This window comes from Theropithecus gelada, chromosome X (assembly GCF_003255815.1).
Source record: "Theropithecus gelada isolate Dixy chromosome X, Tgel_1.0, whole genome shotgun sequence".
In the NCBI taxonomy this organism is placed as follows: Eukaryota; Metazoa; Chordata; class Mammalia; order Primates; family Cercopithecidae; genus Theropithecus; species Theropithecus gelada.
The window spans coordinates 109,579,331-109,593,718 of NC_037689.1; the positions used below are offsets into that span (position 1 = coordinate 109,579,331).

The following is a 14,388-nucleotide window of genomic DNA, read 5'->3' on the forward strand; positions in this document are numbered from 1 at the left end:
CTGTTGGATGTCACTTTCAGAAAGACAGCTGGCAAGTTTTCCTGCCATTGTGCATGTTACTCTTCAAAAAGACAACTGCCTAAGTTTAAAGGAAACACCCTGTAGAAATAAGCCCAAGGGTCTTCTCAGGCTATGTTCTAGGCCCAATTTACCTCCAATCCTTTTTCTCCTTGAAATAATTTCTTCTCACAGCCTGTCTTCTGTATATATCCAGGCAGGGCAAAGCACAAATATAAGCTAAGGTGATACTTTAAATAGGGAATACACAAAACATTAGAAGGAGATAGAGTGAACAATTATCTTAACAATGGTATGATGGTAGGAGAAAAAAGGGGAGTTTTGAGAAATAACCTCTCCTATACATGCCTGCCTAAGTGTAAGTTATCTGTGGTACTTTATTGTGCTAATGTGTAATTTTACATTTAAATGGTTCAGTGGAATAATTCAATAGATTGTAGATCAAGGCTTCAGGCTTTATCACCTCTATTTTACAAGTCATGCTTGCTAATGGGGGTTAACTGCTTGCAGCTTCCAGGGGACCCTGGAGGGCCCTGGTTTTCTGAGAACCACAGTTCCTAAAGAGCCCAAGTTCCAGTGATTTTTTTTTTTTTTTTTTTTTTTTTGAGACGGAATCTTGCTCTGTTGCCCAGGCTAGAGTGCAGTGGCACAATCTTGGCTGACTGCAACCTCCACCTCCCAAGTACAAGCAATTCTCCTGCCTCAGCCTCCCAAGTAGCTGGGATTACAGGCGCTCACCAGCGTGCCTGGCTAATTTTTGTATTTTTAGTAGAGACAGGGTTTCACCATGTTGGCCAGGCTGGTCTCGAACTCCTGACCTTGTGATCCACCCGCTTCAGCCTCCCAAAGTGCTGTGATTACAAGTGTGAGTCACTGCACCCAGCCAGTTAGAGTGATTTTCTAAAAGCCACTTTTGATGCACCTGTAGGCCCAGCTACTTGGGAAGCGGAGGCGGAGACGGGAGTGATCTCAGACCAAACTGAGGGTGGGCCTACTATTTTTCGTGACTCAATGACAAGATGCAAACAAACTGGGGAGGAAGAGAGTTTTTTATTTCTGTAACTGTTTACAGGGAGAAGGCCTGGAAATTATCACCAGACCAACTCAAAATCACGATGATTTCCAGAGCTTATATACCTTCTAAGCTATATGTCTACATGTAAGTGTGCATTCATCTAAAGACATAAGTGATTAACTTTTTAAAATCTATAAATAAGGTTTGAATCTTGAAGACCTTCCTCTGGAACCTCAGTAAATTTACTTAATCTAAATGGGTCCAGCAAGGTGCAGTGGCTCATGCCTGTAATCCCAGCACTTTGGGAGGCCGAGGCGGGCAGATCACAAGGTCAGGAGTTCGAGACCATCCTGGCTAACACAGTGAAACCCCGTCGCTACTAAAAATACAACAAATTAGCTGAGCGTGGTGGTGGGCGCCTGTATTCCCAGCTACTCCAGAGGCTGAGGCAGGAGAATGGCGTGAACCCCGGAGGTGGAGCTTGCAGTGAGCCGTGATCATGCCACTGTACTCCAGTCTGGGTGAGAGAGCGAGACTCCGTCTCAAAAAAAAAAAAAAAAAAAAAAAAAAAAAACTAAATGAGTCCAGGTGCTGGCGTGATTACCCTTATCTTGCCTCCTGCTAAATCACAGAGGTTTGGAGAGTTCCTTCCACTCCCAACAAACTTGTCTGTGGAGCCCTGGGGGAGTTTCTTCAGACCTACAATAAAACTTGTTTAATCCTGAATGGGTCAATAATTCCTTTGTTATTTTGTCATGTTTTAAGGTCCAGGAAAGGCCTAGGCAAAACTCTTGGTGGGCTTTAGTTACATTCCAGCCTTTGTATACGGGCACTGACTTTTTTTAGCTTTTAATATTAACTTCACCACTCAGTACTGAAACAGTTGTTATGGAGGCCTTCGTTAGTGAGACATGGCCTGCCATAGGAGGACTGCTTGAGCCCAGGAGTTAGAATCAAGCCTGGGCAACAGAGCAAGACCCCATACCTTATAAGATGCCTTTTATTTTTAGTTTTTAAAAAATTTTTTCGAGACGGGGTCTCAATGTCGTCCAGGCTGCAGTGCAGTGGTGTGATCATGGCTCACTGCAGCCTCAGTTTTCTGACTAGCTAGGACCACAGGTGGGTGCTCCCACCCCCGGCTAATTACATTTTTTTGTTTGTTTGAGACAGGGTCTCATTCTGTGTCACCCAGGCTGGAGTGCAATGGCAGGATCTTGGACTCACTGCAACCTCTGCCTCCTGGGCTCAAGCAATTCTCCTGCCTCAGCCTCCTGAGTAGCTGGGATTACAGGCACCTGCCACCATGCCTGGCTTTTTGTATTTTTAGGAGAGACAGGGTTTCACCATGTTGCCCAGGCTGGTCTGGAACTCCTGACCTCAAGTAATATACTTGCCTTGGCCTTCCAAAATGCTGGGATTACATACTTGACCATTGGCACCTGGCCTAAAAAATAATATTTTTAAGAGACAAGGGTTTTGCTATGTTGCCCAGGCTAGTCTTAAACTCCTGGGCTCAAGCAATTCTTCCCAGTAGCTTGGGATTACAGCCACTGTGCCTGGCAAGGCACTTTTATTTCTGATATTCCCTTAGCCAACTCGAAGTAAAACCATCTCTTAAATGTATCTTGACAAAACTTGGCAGCAAACAAAAAAATCTCAAACTTGTCTGTCATTAAAAGATTGTGGTACCCACGCAATGACACCAACACAATACTTAGGGTATGGTGTTTTTTTACCCACCAGTTTTGAAAAAGTTAATTACATTTGGCAATTCCCCATTCCCTTATAGTGAGGGGTCTCAGGAGCTGGCTCCTACACATAAAGGGGCTTAGAAGAGTGGCTGGCACCTAGGCCACCAATAGACTTTTGCCCCACCCAACCGGTGACACAGCCCGGGGCCCCTCCGCCCCCTGGCGGCCATTACGGATTTCCGCCTCCCTCACAGAAGGCAGCCGCTGCAACGTGCGTGGCCTCAGTTGCGTCACATCCGGCCCTTGCGATCAGGGCTTGAGGAACCCGCGCCATGAAGTGCGTGTTTGTTACCGTAGGGACCACCAGCTTTGACGACCTCATTGCGTGTGTGTCGGCGCCCGACAGTCTGCAAGTGAGTGAGGGAGGCGAGCAGGCGGCGGCTTGGCTCGCCACCCGCCGTCTCCGGCCTTACTAAGCCAGCCGCGGTAGCCTTGCCTGACCGTCACGCTCGGAAAGAAACCCCCGCAACTCTACCACAGGTGCCGCTGCCCCTTAGCTGGCTGCTGCCTACGCCCGGCGGGGCCCTTCGGCTACCCGGCTACTCGGGGTCGCATGTTTCCTCTTCCCATTTACCCAGGCCGTTCCTTTCCCTCATTTCTTCGGCTCCTTTCCCGGGCTTCCCCCGCGCTGTATTCTCCGCCTCCGCGTCCTCCGCCCCTCCTTCCAACGGCTCCGCCCCTCCAAGCCCGGGTTTTCCACCGGGCTAGGCAGTTTCTCCTCAGCCCCCCTGTGGACCGCGCGTCGGCGCCGGCGTCTCAGTCAGCCGAGCTCGCCTCAGAGCCCGGCTCCTTCCCCTCAGCGCTTGACCGGAGCCCGCGCGGTTCCCCTCAGCGCGCGTGGTCCCCTCAGGGCTCCCGGTTCTCGCAGTTCAGCAAGTGAGGCAGAACGGGTAGTCCCTGGGTTCCCCCCGAGTTTGCGACTCCTTTTCCAAAGTCTTTTCCTGCTGTGGCTTTCGCGGGACTCTGCGAGCTGGGTCGCTTAGATTCACGAGTGCTCGGGAGGTTCCTCGTCGGGCCCCGGACCGGAGAATACGTTAGTTTTGAAAACTAAGTGAAATTGGCCACAGGTAGGCTCTTTGGCGGCCGTGCTCCGGTCTTAACGTCAAACTTGAGTAGTGATGGTGGTTCCTGCTCTGTTTTACATAGCCAGTTTAAAAGGCCCTCGTGTTCTGATTTCCTCTTTCAGAAAATCGAGAGCCTCGGTTACAACCGACTTATCCTGCAAATTGGTAGAGGAACGGTGGTACCTGAACCCTTCAGTACTGAGTCGTTTACTCTGGATGTTTACAGGTACAAGGATTCCTTGAAAGAAGACATCCAGAAAGCAGATCTTGTTATTAGTCACGCAGGTAAAGGTGCCTTAGAATCTCAGGGTTGGGTCTTTTAATTTTAATTTTTTTTTTTTTTTTTTAAGTTCTGGGGTATTCTGGGGCACATATGCAGGATGTGCGGGTTTGTTAACAAAGGTAAACGTGTACCGTGCATCATCTAGGTATTAAGCCCAGCATCCATTAGCTTTTTATCCTGATGCTCTCCCTCCAATAAGGAACTGACACTTGAACCTTTTCGAGGTAAAATAAAATCGCTAGCTGAACTCACTGTAGCCCTTTTTGAATACACAACTTATTTGAATATGATAATTGAGAACTTTATTGGAGAGAACTTAGTATTTTGGGGTGAGAGAAGAATGGGAAATTAATCACTGTAGCCCATCTTTACAATAAAAAACCCTAAACACTGAGGGGCAAAATAATTCACCCGGTGAAGTGTAATAAATTGTCAACTTGACATTAGTACTTGGGCTTAGTTAAAGGAGTGTTCTGCCTGCTGATTGGTTGGATTGGTCATGGAGTAAGTGGAATTGTAAGATTGTTTACACTTCTGTTGAATGTGAGTGAAATGAATCCAGTCAAAAATAGTAACAGCTACATACTGAGTAAATTGTTTCCTCTTCAGAGGACCGCCCTGATGGGCTACTTAATTAGACTTTTAGTGCATTCAGAAGAACTGCTTTTGGGGAGCAATGCAGTTTTGACTTGTTAAAGAAGGTTTATTTTTATTTATGATTTTTTTAAGTCTAGTTTGAGGAGAGAAAAGTCTTTAGAAATAGACATTACCAAAAGATTGGTGATTAAAAAATGTATCTCCTAGGAGGTAACAGCCTTTGGCACTGCTCTGAATGCTTTGTGTATATTAACTTTACTCTTTTAAACAATCCTGTGAACTAAGTACTGTTAGTATCTCCATTTTACACGAGGAAACTGAGGCACAAGAGTGGTTAAGTAATTTGTCCAGCCAGGAAGTGGTGGACAGATAACAATCTGGTGCTGGAGTTTATGTTCTTTTTTTCTTTTCTTTTCCTTTTTTTTTTTTTTTTTTTGGAGATAGAGTTTCGCTCTGTTGCCCAGGCTGGAGTGCAATGGCGCTATCTCGCCTCACTGCAACCTCCACCTCCCAGGTTCAAGCGATTCTCCTGTCTCAGCCTCACGAGTAGCTGGGATTACAGGCGCACACTACCACGCCCGGCTAATTTTTTTTTTTTTTTTTTTGTATTTATTAGAGACGGGGTTTCACCGTGTTGCCCAGGCTCGTCTCAAACTCCTGAGCTGGGGCGATCCACCCGCCTTGGCCTCCCAAAATGCTAGGATTATAGGCATGAGCCACTGTGCCCCTCCGGAGTTAATGTTCTTAACTAACCACCCTAGCGTAAGATACCCAAAAAGGATTTATCTATTCACGTATCAATCTCTTTGCTCTCATTTAAAATAGCTAGATGATTTTACATTTCAGAATTTAATTGATCCTAATATTTTATATTTGCATATTTATGGAAATCCATTCTTGACTGTTTCTGGGATAGCACTTCACATGTAAACCCATACAAAGTGGTCAAGGTTTTTCGTTATTGATGCCTGCCTGTCTCTATTGTAGGCTTGCTTTTCTACCTGGGGTTGAATAGAAATGAAATATAATTTCACATACAGTATGTGAAACCTCGATCTTATCTGCATTGAAGGCCATGCCCAAAGCATACTCCAGATGGCCCAACGTACAATGGTTTCACTTAGTTTTTCAACTTTATGGTGGTGTGAAAGCAATACACATACGCATTCAGTAGAAACTGCTCTGCGAGTACCCATACAACCATTCTGTTTTACACTTGCAGTATTCAATAAATGGCATGAGATATTCAACACTTTATCATAAAATAGATTTTGTGTTCGATGATTTTGCCCAACCACAGGCTAATATAAGTGTGTTCTGAGCACGTTTAAGGTAGGCTAGGCTAAGCTGTCATGTGTGGTGGGTTAGGTGTATTAAATGCATTTTCTACTTAGAATATTTTCAACCGCTTTTTTTTTTTCCCTTTTTTTGAGGTGGGTTCTCTGTCACCCAGGATGGGGTACAGTGGTGCAATCATAGCTCACTGCAAGCTCTAACTCTTGGGCTCAAGCAGCCCTCCTGCCTCAGGCTCCCCAGTAGCTGGGACCACAGCCACCATGCCTTATTAATTCTTTTTCTTTTTCTTTTTCTTTTTTAGCAGAGACAGGGTCTCTCTATGTTGCTGAGAGTGGTCTTGAACTCCTGGGCTCAAGCGATCCTCCCACCTCGGCCTCCCAAAGCGTTGGGATTGTAGGCATCAGCCACTGCACCCAGCCTGTTTTCAACTTATGATGCGGTTATACCCCATCATAAGTCGAGGGTCATTGGTACTAGAGAGCAAGTAGCATAGCACTGAATCATAGGCCATAATGTCATCATCAGTGATAAAATAATGTATTTTTCAAATAAAGTTTCTAACACTTTTTATTAGGGAGCAACTGATAACTATACTCTTGTCATTTTGAATGTATAATTGAAAGACCTAGCTTGTAGTTCTGTCAACTTAAGTTTTTTAACTTTTGAGTTCTAGCTATAAAACTTCGTGGGGACCTTAACTTATTTTAAATTGTGTTAAACAAATTTAATTTATATTTGTAGGTGCAGGAAGCTGTTTGGAGGCTCTGGAAAAAGGAAAGCCACTCGTAGTGGTCATAAACGAAAAGTTGATGAACAATCATCAGCTGGAACTGGCAAAGCAGCTACACAAAGAGGGTCATCTCTTTTATTGTACCTGCAGGTATACTAGAGACTGGTTATTTTTGATCTTTTGCTTTAATTCGTCCCTTGCTGTTCCTCTTATCCACCTACCTACCTCATCTGTCTCTTCTGCCTCTTACCTTCTCCCACTTACCAAACTTTTTGATTTTCTCAGCTCTAAAACACTCCCATTTGTTTGTCTCCCACTTTGCAATCTCTGTGTTGTATTTCTATGTGTATCTGTGGCTGTTTCTTTGCATATGTGAATATCTGAGAGAGAGTGTGTGTGTGTGTTTAGACGCGCATGTCTCTGAGACACTAATTTTGGAGTTCTAAATTTTGAGTTCATTATTTAGATTTTCATTATTCAAGGAAGACATTTGCTTATTTTAGTTAAAAGTTTTGCTTATAGTAAATCCACTAGAATCCGTAAATTATGTTTACTCTTTCATTTAATCAGTTACACCGAATATATAAAAGACACTGTTTTAGGTGCTGTGGATACAGTAGTAAACATGAGATAAAGTCCCTGTTCTCATGGTGCTTACATTCTGGTCGTGGAAAATTGATAGTAAACAAGTTCACAAATGATCAAGGTATTTCACATGGTGAAATGTACTATGAAGAAACTAAGACAGGGTGATGGGGTAACTGGGGTGAAGACTGATTAGAATTGTCAGAGAAGGCTTGGCAGAGTACCTAACATTTTGATCTTAGACTCGAAATACAAGGAAGAGCCAATCATATGAAGATTTAGAGGCAGAAGGAACAGCAAGTGCAAAAGCCTAAGTAAGGAATGAACTTGGAGCTTGGTGTGCTTGAGGAACAGAGGGAAGATTAGTGTTGCCAGAGCATAGTGAGCAATATAGCAATATAATAGAAGATGAAGCTGGGTGGGTGTAGCTTATGTAAGAGTTCTGATTTTATTGATGTTTATTGAGAAGCCATTGAAGTGTTTTAAGCAGAGAAATTATGGTAAGGAGTATTATTTTCTACAAGTATATTAGAATTCAACAGGAGCTGATCATCGTAATAGAAGGATGAAGAAAATTGCTTGTTTGTTTTCTATTAGTTCTTCTTTGAGACACTAGAAGCTTGCCAAAGGGCCAGGTCAGTAATTCCCAATTGTTTGACTTTAAAACCTATCCTAGTTTGATGTTTCAAGAAGTAAATGCCTCATAGAATTACTATATATGTGTATATATATGTTTATTTACGTTATAGTAAAATGAAATTAATTTTAAAATAAAAAACCTGAGAAGAAACTGGCTAGAGCATAAGCTTTTCTTTTAGTTTTACTGCTTCTGTCTCTTAGGCACTCAGTAAATACTTATTCATTCATTAAATATTTATTGAGTACCTTCTATGTGCCAGGCATTGTTCTAGGCACTTGGTATACATCAGTGAACAAAACAGACAAAGACTCCTGTTCTTATTGAGAGGAGGAAGATTCATTGATTATTTCAGGAGTAAAATTGTTGGTGTCATTATCACTATAATGTTGGAGAAGAGGGAATGTCAGGGTAGCTGTGTAATATAGAAGCCAGTCTTGAACTATTTAGTGAGTCAGGAGAGAAGCTGGATTAAAGAGGAATAAACTTAATTTCCTAACTGATTTATACAAGTCAATTTTTTCCAGATACTTTTAATTAGTATTTTCATTCTAAATGTTAAATCAGCTTTGATTTTATGTTAGCACATTAAAAGGAAACATTGATTTCATAAACATATCCTGATTTTTTACTCATGCTGAAAAGGAAGGAAACTGTACAAGTCTCCAATTTCTTTTCTTTTATTTTTTTTACAGTTTTAAATGGCTTTTTTTCTATATTAATTTCAAGAAAGTCACATAAAAGTAGTAAGCAGTAAGTCAATAATTGGTTATATTTTCTTTTCTTTTCCTTTTTTTTTTTTTGAATTTCGCTCTTGTTGCCCAGGCTGGAGTGCAATGGTGCAATCTCGCCTCGCCGCAACCTCCACCTCCCGCCTTCAAGCGATTCTCCTGAGTAGCCAGGATTACAGGCATGTGCCACCATGCCCGGCCTAATTTTGTATTTTTAGTAGAGATGGGGTTTCTCTGTTGGTCAGGCTGATCTCAAACTCCTGACCTTAGGTGATCTGCCTGCCTCGGCCTCCCAAAGTGCTGGGATAACAGGCATGAGCCACCGCGTCCAGCCAGTAATTGATTATATTTTCATTTTCGGTAAATCATTTATTTTCCCCAAACCTAGGCTGGGGGGTGGTATGTATGTTCTAATTTAAGCGATTGGTTTAAATAAATTTCTGAAGTAATAGTTCTATGTTTAAAAGCTTATTTCTAGCATACATGGCGGTGTGGTATATTGTTTAATTATATATGAAGTCATGATAGTAAATTACTGGCAAAGATTATTTCACAATCTTCATGCGTGGTCTAGTAGTTTCCCCAGCTTATTATCTTGTCTAGCAGCTATTATTTTTTGTTTCAGTTTTTAAATTTTGTTTTCATGAATGAATTGTGCTTCAGTTTAAATATGCCCAGTCCTGAGAAGTATTACAAAGCCATGTGAAGACATTTTTCATGAAATATTTCTGAAATAGTTGACATAGGAGATAAGGTATCTGCTGAATTTATATTGACATTTTATAGTACTCTTTGTATTGCTTTAATAATCCTAGTATGTATACTTATAATATTAAAATATATACAAATTCGCATGTGCAGTTCTTAGAAGTACCACTATATTCTTGGAAGTTAGATTCAGTCATCAGTGGGCAGCAGGTAAAGTATGGAATTTTCTCCCATGTTGCCTAATATTTTTCTTCTTTTGTTTTAGCACGCTTCCTGGGCTGTTACAGTCAATGGACTTATCAACACTGAAATGTTATCCTCCTGGCCAGCCAGAAAAATTTTCTGCATTTTTGGATAAAGTTGTTGGATTACAAAAATAAACACTAAACTCTCAACACTTTAAAAGCAACCCCCAAATTCAACCTATGGAATGTGATTAAATCAAATTAAATACATAATATATATATTTACAAAATAATATAATTAATAAACTTCCTACATCTATAGAATGTATAGGAAATTTTATGGTGTGCACATTTGCATTGGGTCCAAATCCTAATTGCAGTTTAGTAAACTTTCTAGATTTTTTCTAATCTTCAGTATGTAGTAAGCATTCACAGATTTTCTCCTAGAATCTCAAGTGGAATTGGAATCATGAAAATGAATGAGATTTGAAAACTTTCACAAAGATTATAAATGTAGTTTGATGTTCCTTAGAATAAAAAATGAAACAGTAACAACTTAAAAAAAATTTTACATAAGAGTTAGCATCTTTAGCTTTATAATCTAAGGAACCAAATTTAAAAAATGATGGATTACGCTCTGTGAAATGAAAAGACTATCAAGTTAGTTGATCTCTTGTACTGGGAAAAGCTACTTTTTTCCTAAAGAACACAGTGGAGTGGATATGTTCACTTTTTTTTTCTAAAACATATATACAAAGTGTTAAAAGAATCGTGCCTAATGTCAAAACTTTACTGGTTTGAGAAGAACAATCAAAAAGGATTTATACCAATAGGACTTACTATTGTTTTTTAAGGATCCCCTCTCACGGTGGTAATGAAACATTAACTGTAACAAATTTATAATTTATGTGCTTATGAAATTAGTTTTATGAATGAACAATAAACTGATGCATATAATGGCTTAAATATATGGTTTTAAAATTGACTTAACTTGAGCAAGATACATTATGAAGTTCTTTGATCAGAGTGTGTGGTCTCAAGACCTTTACAATAGATTATCCTTAAGTGTCCATAGCTCTCTGGTACAGTGTTTAGATATAGTTTATCTATCAAAATAGAACATTCACTATGAAGACCTCCCTTCCATTCCATCATATTATCCCAAAATGCTAAATGTTCCAAACATTTTATTTGGAATGCATTTTATGTTTTTATAGGTTTATTTTTCTGATTGTGTTTTATTTAGGCTAATATTTAAAAAATGCTTACTAGTGGTAGAAGGTGGTGACAAAGAAATACTCTGGGTAGCAGGAGGAAGCCAACTTGGATTAAAATTTTGCTGAGAATAATCTAAAAAGTGAGTAATCTGGTTGAGAATTCACAGCACCATAATCATAATTGCATATCGGTGTTATACTAATGTTTTAGGAAAGGTCCTATTCAAATCCAGGGAGAGAATCTTTAGTGTTTTCTGGGCCCTCATAAATATGTTTTTCTCATTTGAGAAAATTGTGACTCAAAGTTTATGTTGGTCACTTAGTTTATAGTTTATGATGAAGAATTAAAGAGAAACAAATGAAAGGCAAGGTCTACTCAAATATCAGACAACTAAAAGCCTATACAGCCCCTAAATCCTTTGCTATCTACTTTCCCAGAATAATGCATAACCTAAATTCCATTATTTCATTTAGCAGAGGCTTAAGCCATTGTTGTCAATTGTGTGCAGTAACATCTCTGACTACGCTTTTGTGGAATTTTGTGTCAATTTGGATTTTTAAGTCAAAGGAGACTTTAGAATCATTTTGATTTGGCAGGGATTCTTGAAATTATCTAGTCCAATTCCATCATATTCAGATTTTGCCATTTGCTTAAAGTAATACCTTTTGGCAGAACTGCCCCTAGGAGCAGCTCCTTGATTCCCAGTCCCCTGCTCTTTCTACCATATATAATATATGTTGTAAGCTTTTTGTTTCTTTATAGTGGTTTGCCTAGTATTCATTTTAGTTACTTGAATCCCTTGCAAGGTAGGTTTTGTTTGTTTGTTTATGAAAGTTATTTATTAGGAATTTCACACTTAACTGGGTTTTCCTTTGGCATATGACAACCTTACCTAGGACTTAGAAATCTGTGATTTCTGAGTTTTTGGAATTTAGGAAAATGCTCTGGGTAGGATTGATAGTAGATTGAATAAATTAAGACTTTAAGACATAATTGTAGACTTTGGAGTTGGGAGATAATCTAAAGAATATTTTAAACCACCAGCTTTACAGGAGGAAACATGCTAAATTAATCACCACATTTACATCTTATTAGTCCTTATTAAAGAATGGTAACCAAAAGTCTGTTTGAAATGTTTGCTCAGTTTGTTTGGTTTCATTACATGATAGAGCTGCAGGTTCTTGATATTAATGAGTAAGAGGAATGCAATTTATTTAGCAGTTTTCTGTTACAGATACTGAAATTTTCAGGGACAAGGAAATGAAAGAGAGAGTTCAGTATTGGGAAATTTGCACCATGGATAGATTAAGAGGTAGACAGTTAATAGAACATTTATGGGTTGGAGTAGATGAAAAGAGATGTGATGTTATGGGATGACCTTGGGAATTAAGCATTTTAGATGCTTATAATTTGGGAGGAAAGAAAGCCTGAAGGATTTGTTGGTAAGATAGTATAACCAATGAATTTGACATAGGGTTCTGGAACATTTAAAAGTAGTCATTATCTGCAAGTACCGTCAAGTATCTGATTTTGGACACCTTAGACCTCTACTTTTTTAGTAGAGACGGGGTTCCACTGTGTTGCCCAGGCTGGTTGCAAACTCCTGAGCTCAGGCAATCCGCCCGCCGCGGCCTCCCAAAGTGCTGGGATTACAGGCGTGAGCCACTGCGCCTGGCTTTACTTTGTATTCTTTTAAAGGCAAGTCATATATAGGCACAAAAAAGACAATACAAAAAGATTGTTTGCCACTTTAATATTTAGTTTGAGGAGTTTTCCAAGACTAAAGTAGGTAATGACTAGTAGTAATATAAATATTCTTCCTGGCCTTTTATTATGGTATAAGCACGTAATTCCTCTGATTTGTTCATAATGTAAAATTTGTGGAGATGACCAAAACCCTGCATATAGTCTGAGAAATAACACATATGGACAGATTATCTGAAATTAATTTTTGGGAAAGATTTGGAAAGGGTCATCATGATAGCCATGTGGTGATCAATTTTCTGCTGTACATGTGATACCATTTATTTATTTATTTATTTAGAGACCAAGTCTCGCTCTGTCACCCAGGGTGGAGTGCAATGGCGTGATCTTGGCTCACTACAACCTCCACCTCCCAGGTTCAAGTGATTCTCCTGCCTTCGCCTCCTGAGTAGTTGGGATTACAGGCATGTGCCACCACACTGGGCTAATTTTTGTCATTTTAGTAGAGACTGAGTTTCACCACGTTGGCCAGGCTGGTCTCGAACTCCTGACCTCAGCTAATCCTCCCGTCTCAGCCTCCAAAAGTGCTGGGATTACAGGTGTGAGCCACTGCACCTGACCGTAATACCATATTTTTATTGGGGAGTGGGGAGTGAAAAATAATTTTGGTTAACAGTGCTTTCTGTGTATCAGGTACTGTTTGGAGCACTTTATGCATATATACTCATTTAATCTTTAAATAATCCTATGTCATTCTACAAATGACATAATGTGAAAAAAGTTGTATTCCATTTTAGGGTCCAAGAGATGTTGTGGAAATTGTAATTTGAACACAGAATTCCAGTATACTTCCATCCTTTATGGGGACAGTAGGAGAGAATATTTGAAATCAGAGGATTTTCCTAAGAAATTTGGATTGTATGCTAGCCATAGGTGTATAACCTTTTTGAATTTTTACACTGTTACTTAAAAAACCACAGTGATGGCTACTCGTAGAATCCATGTGGAGAAACTCTTCCAATTGGTTTACCTGATTGAAAGTTATTCACAAATCTTTTTCTTTTTTCTTAAATATTTATATTTTAAAGTTTCATTTTGGTCCTTGCTTTATTTATTTTCTTGGAATTTTCATCATTCCCACAGCTTCTACTGTTGACTCCTTTATCTGTATCTCCCAACTCTGATTTGGACTCCTAAATGGTATTTCCAATTGCCTTTGGTCCTGTCTGTCTGTTAATTCTGTAAGCACCTCAAAGTCAATGTGTGCCCCAAACTGAAATAATATTTCTTTTCATTCTGAGGTGCTTATCTTTATTAATGGTATCATCATTTAGTCATTCTTCTAGCCTTTAACTCTGTCTCCAACCCCTTATGTCTAATTGGTTTCTAGGTACTCACAGCTTTATTTCCTAAGTACCTAAAGCTCATGTATTCATCATTGACTCTTTTAATATAAATGCATAATGAGAATCTACCTTTTGTATCGGCAGGATCCAAGACATGATTCGTGCTCTGGAGGACCTATGTCTTACTCATTTTTGAGTTCTTTGCCTGAAACACAGTAGGCTTTCCATAAATGATGAAGTCACTTTTGTAACTTAGTACTCTTTTTTGATTACCTTGATTAGGATTAGGTATTGTTCTAGGAAACACTGTCATCTTGCACACATTTATTTCATACTGACTTTGATTTGACAGCAAAGTATCTAGTAAGTCTCTTGTTCAGAAGATGTGACCATCATATTGTATGGTAAGTTTGTAGGATCAAGCACATGTAAGAATAGCGTACCAAATATAACAGTGCTGATTCTATGCAATATCTCAATGGTATTTAAGGGTCTGTCAAATAATGGTACCTGTTGGGGA

At 39.8% G+C, this 14,388-nt stretch overlaps 1 protein-coding gene across 17 annotated transcripts in view; it reads left to right on the forward strand.

Annotated features, from left to right (window-relative positions):
- Positions 1-2,753: 2,753 nt before the first annotated feature.
- Positions 2,754-14,388, forward strand: part of ALG13 (ALG13, UDP-N-acetylglucosaminyltransferase subunit) — an 83,095-nt gene continuing 71,460 nt past the window's right edge. For 2 of the 17 annotated variants that reach the window (XM_025371996.1, XM_025371997.1), the window contains exons 1-3: positions 2,956-3,137; positions 3,971-4,133; positions 6,766-6,904. In XM_025371996.1, the coding sequence (XP_025227781.1) occupies positions 3,057-3,137; positions 3,971-4,133; positions 6,766-6,904 (383 nt within the window). In that variant the 5' untranslated portion in view covers positions 2,956-3,056. Of the gene's footprint in view, positions 3,265-3,494; positions 3,661-3,970; positions 4,140-6,765; positions 6,905-7,936; positions 7,975-9,680; positions 10,567-14,388 lie in introns of those variants that run through there. The other 15 variants (XM_025371999.1, XM_025372002.1, XM_025372006.1 and 12 more) reach the window with 14 other exon arrangements.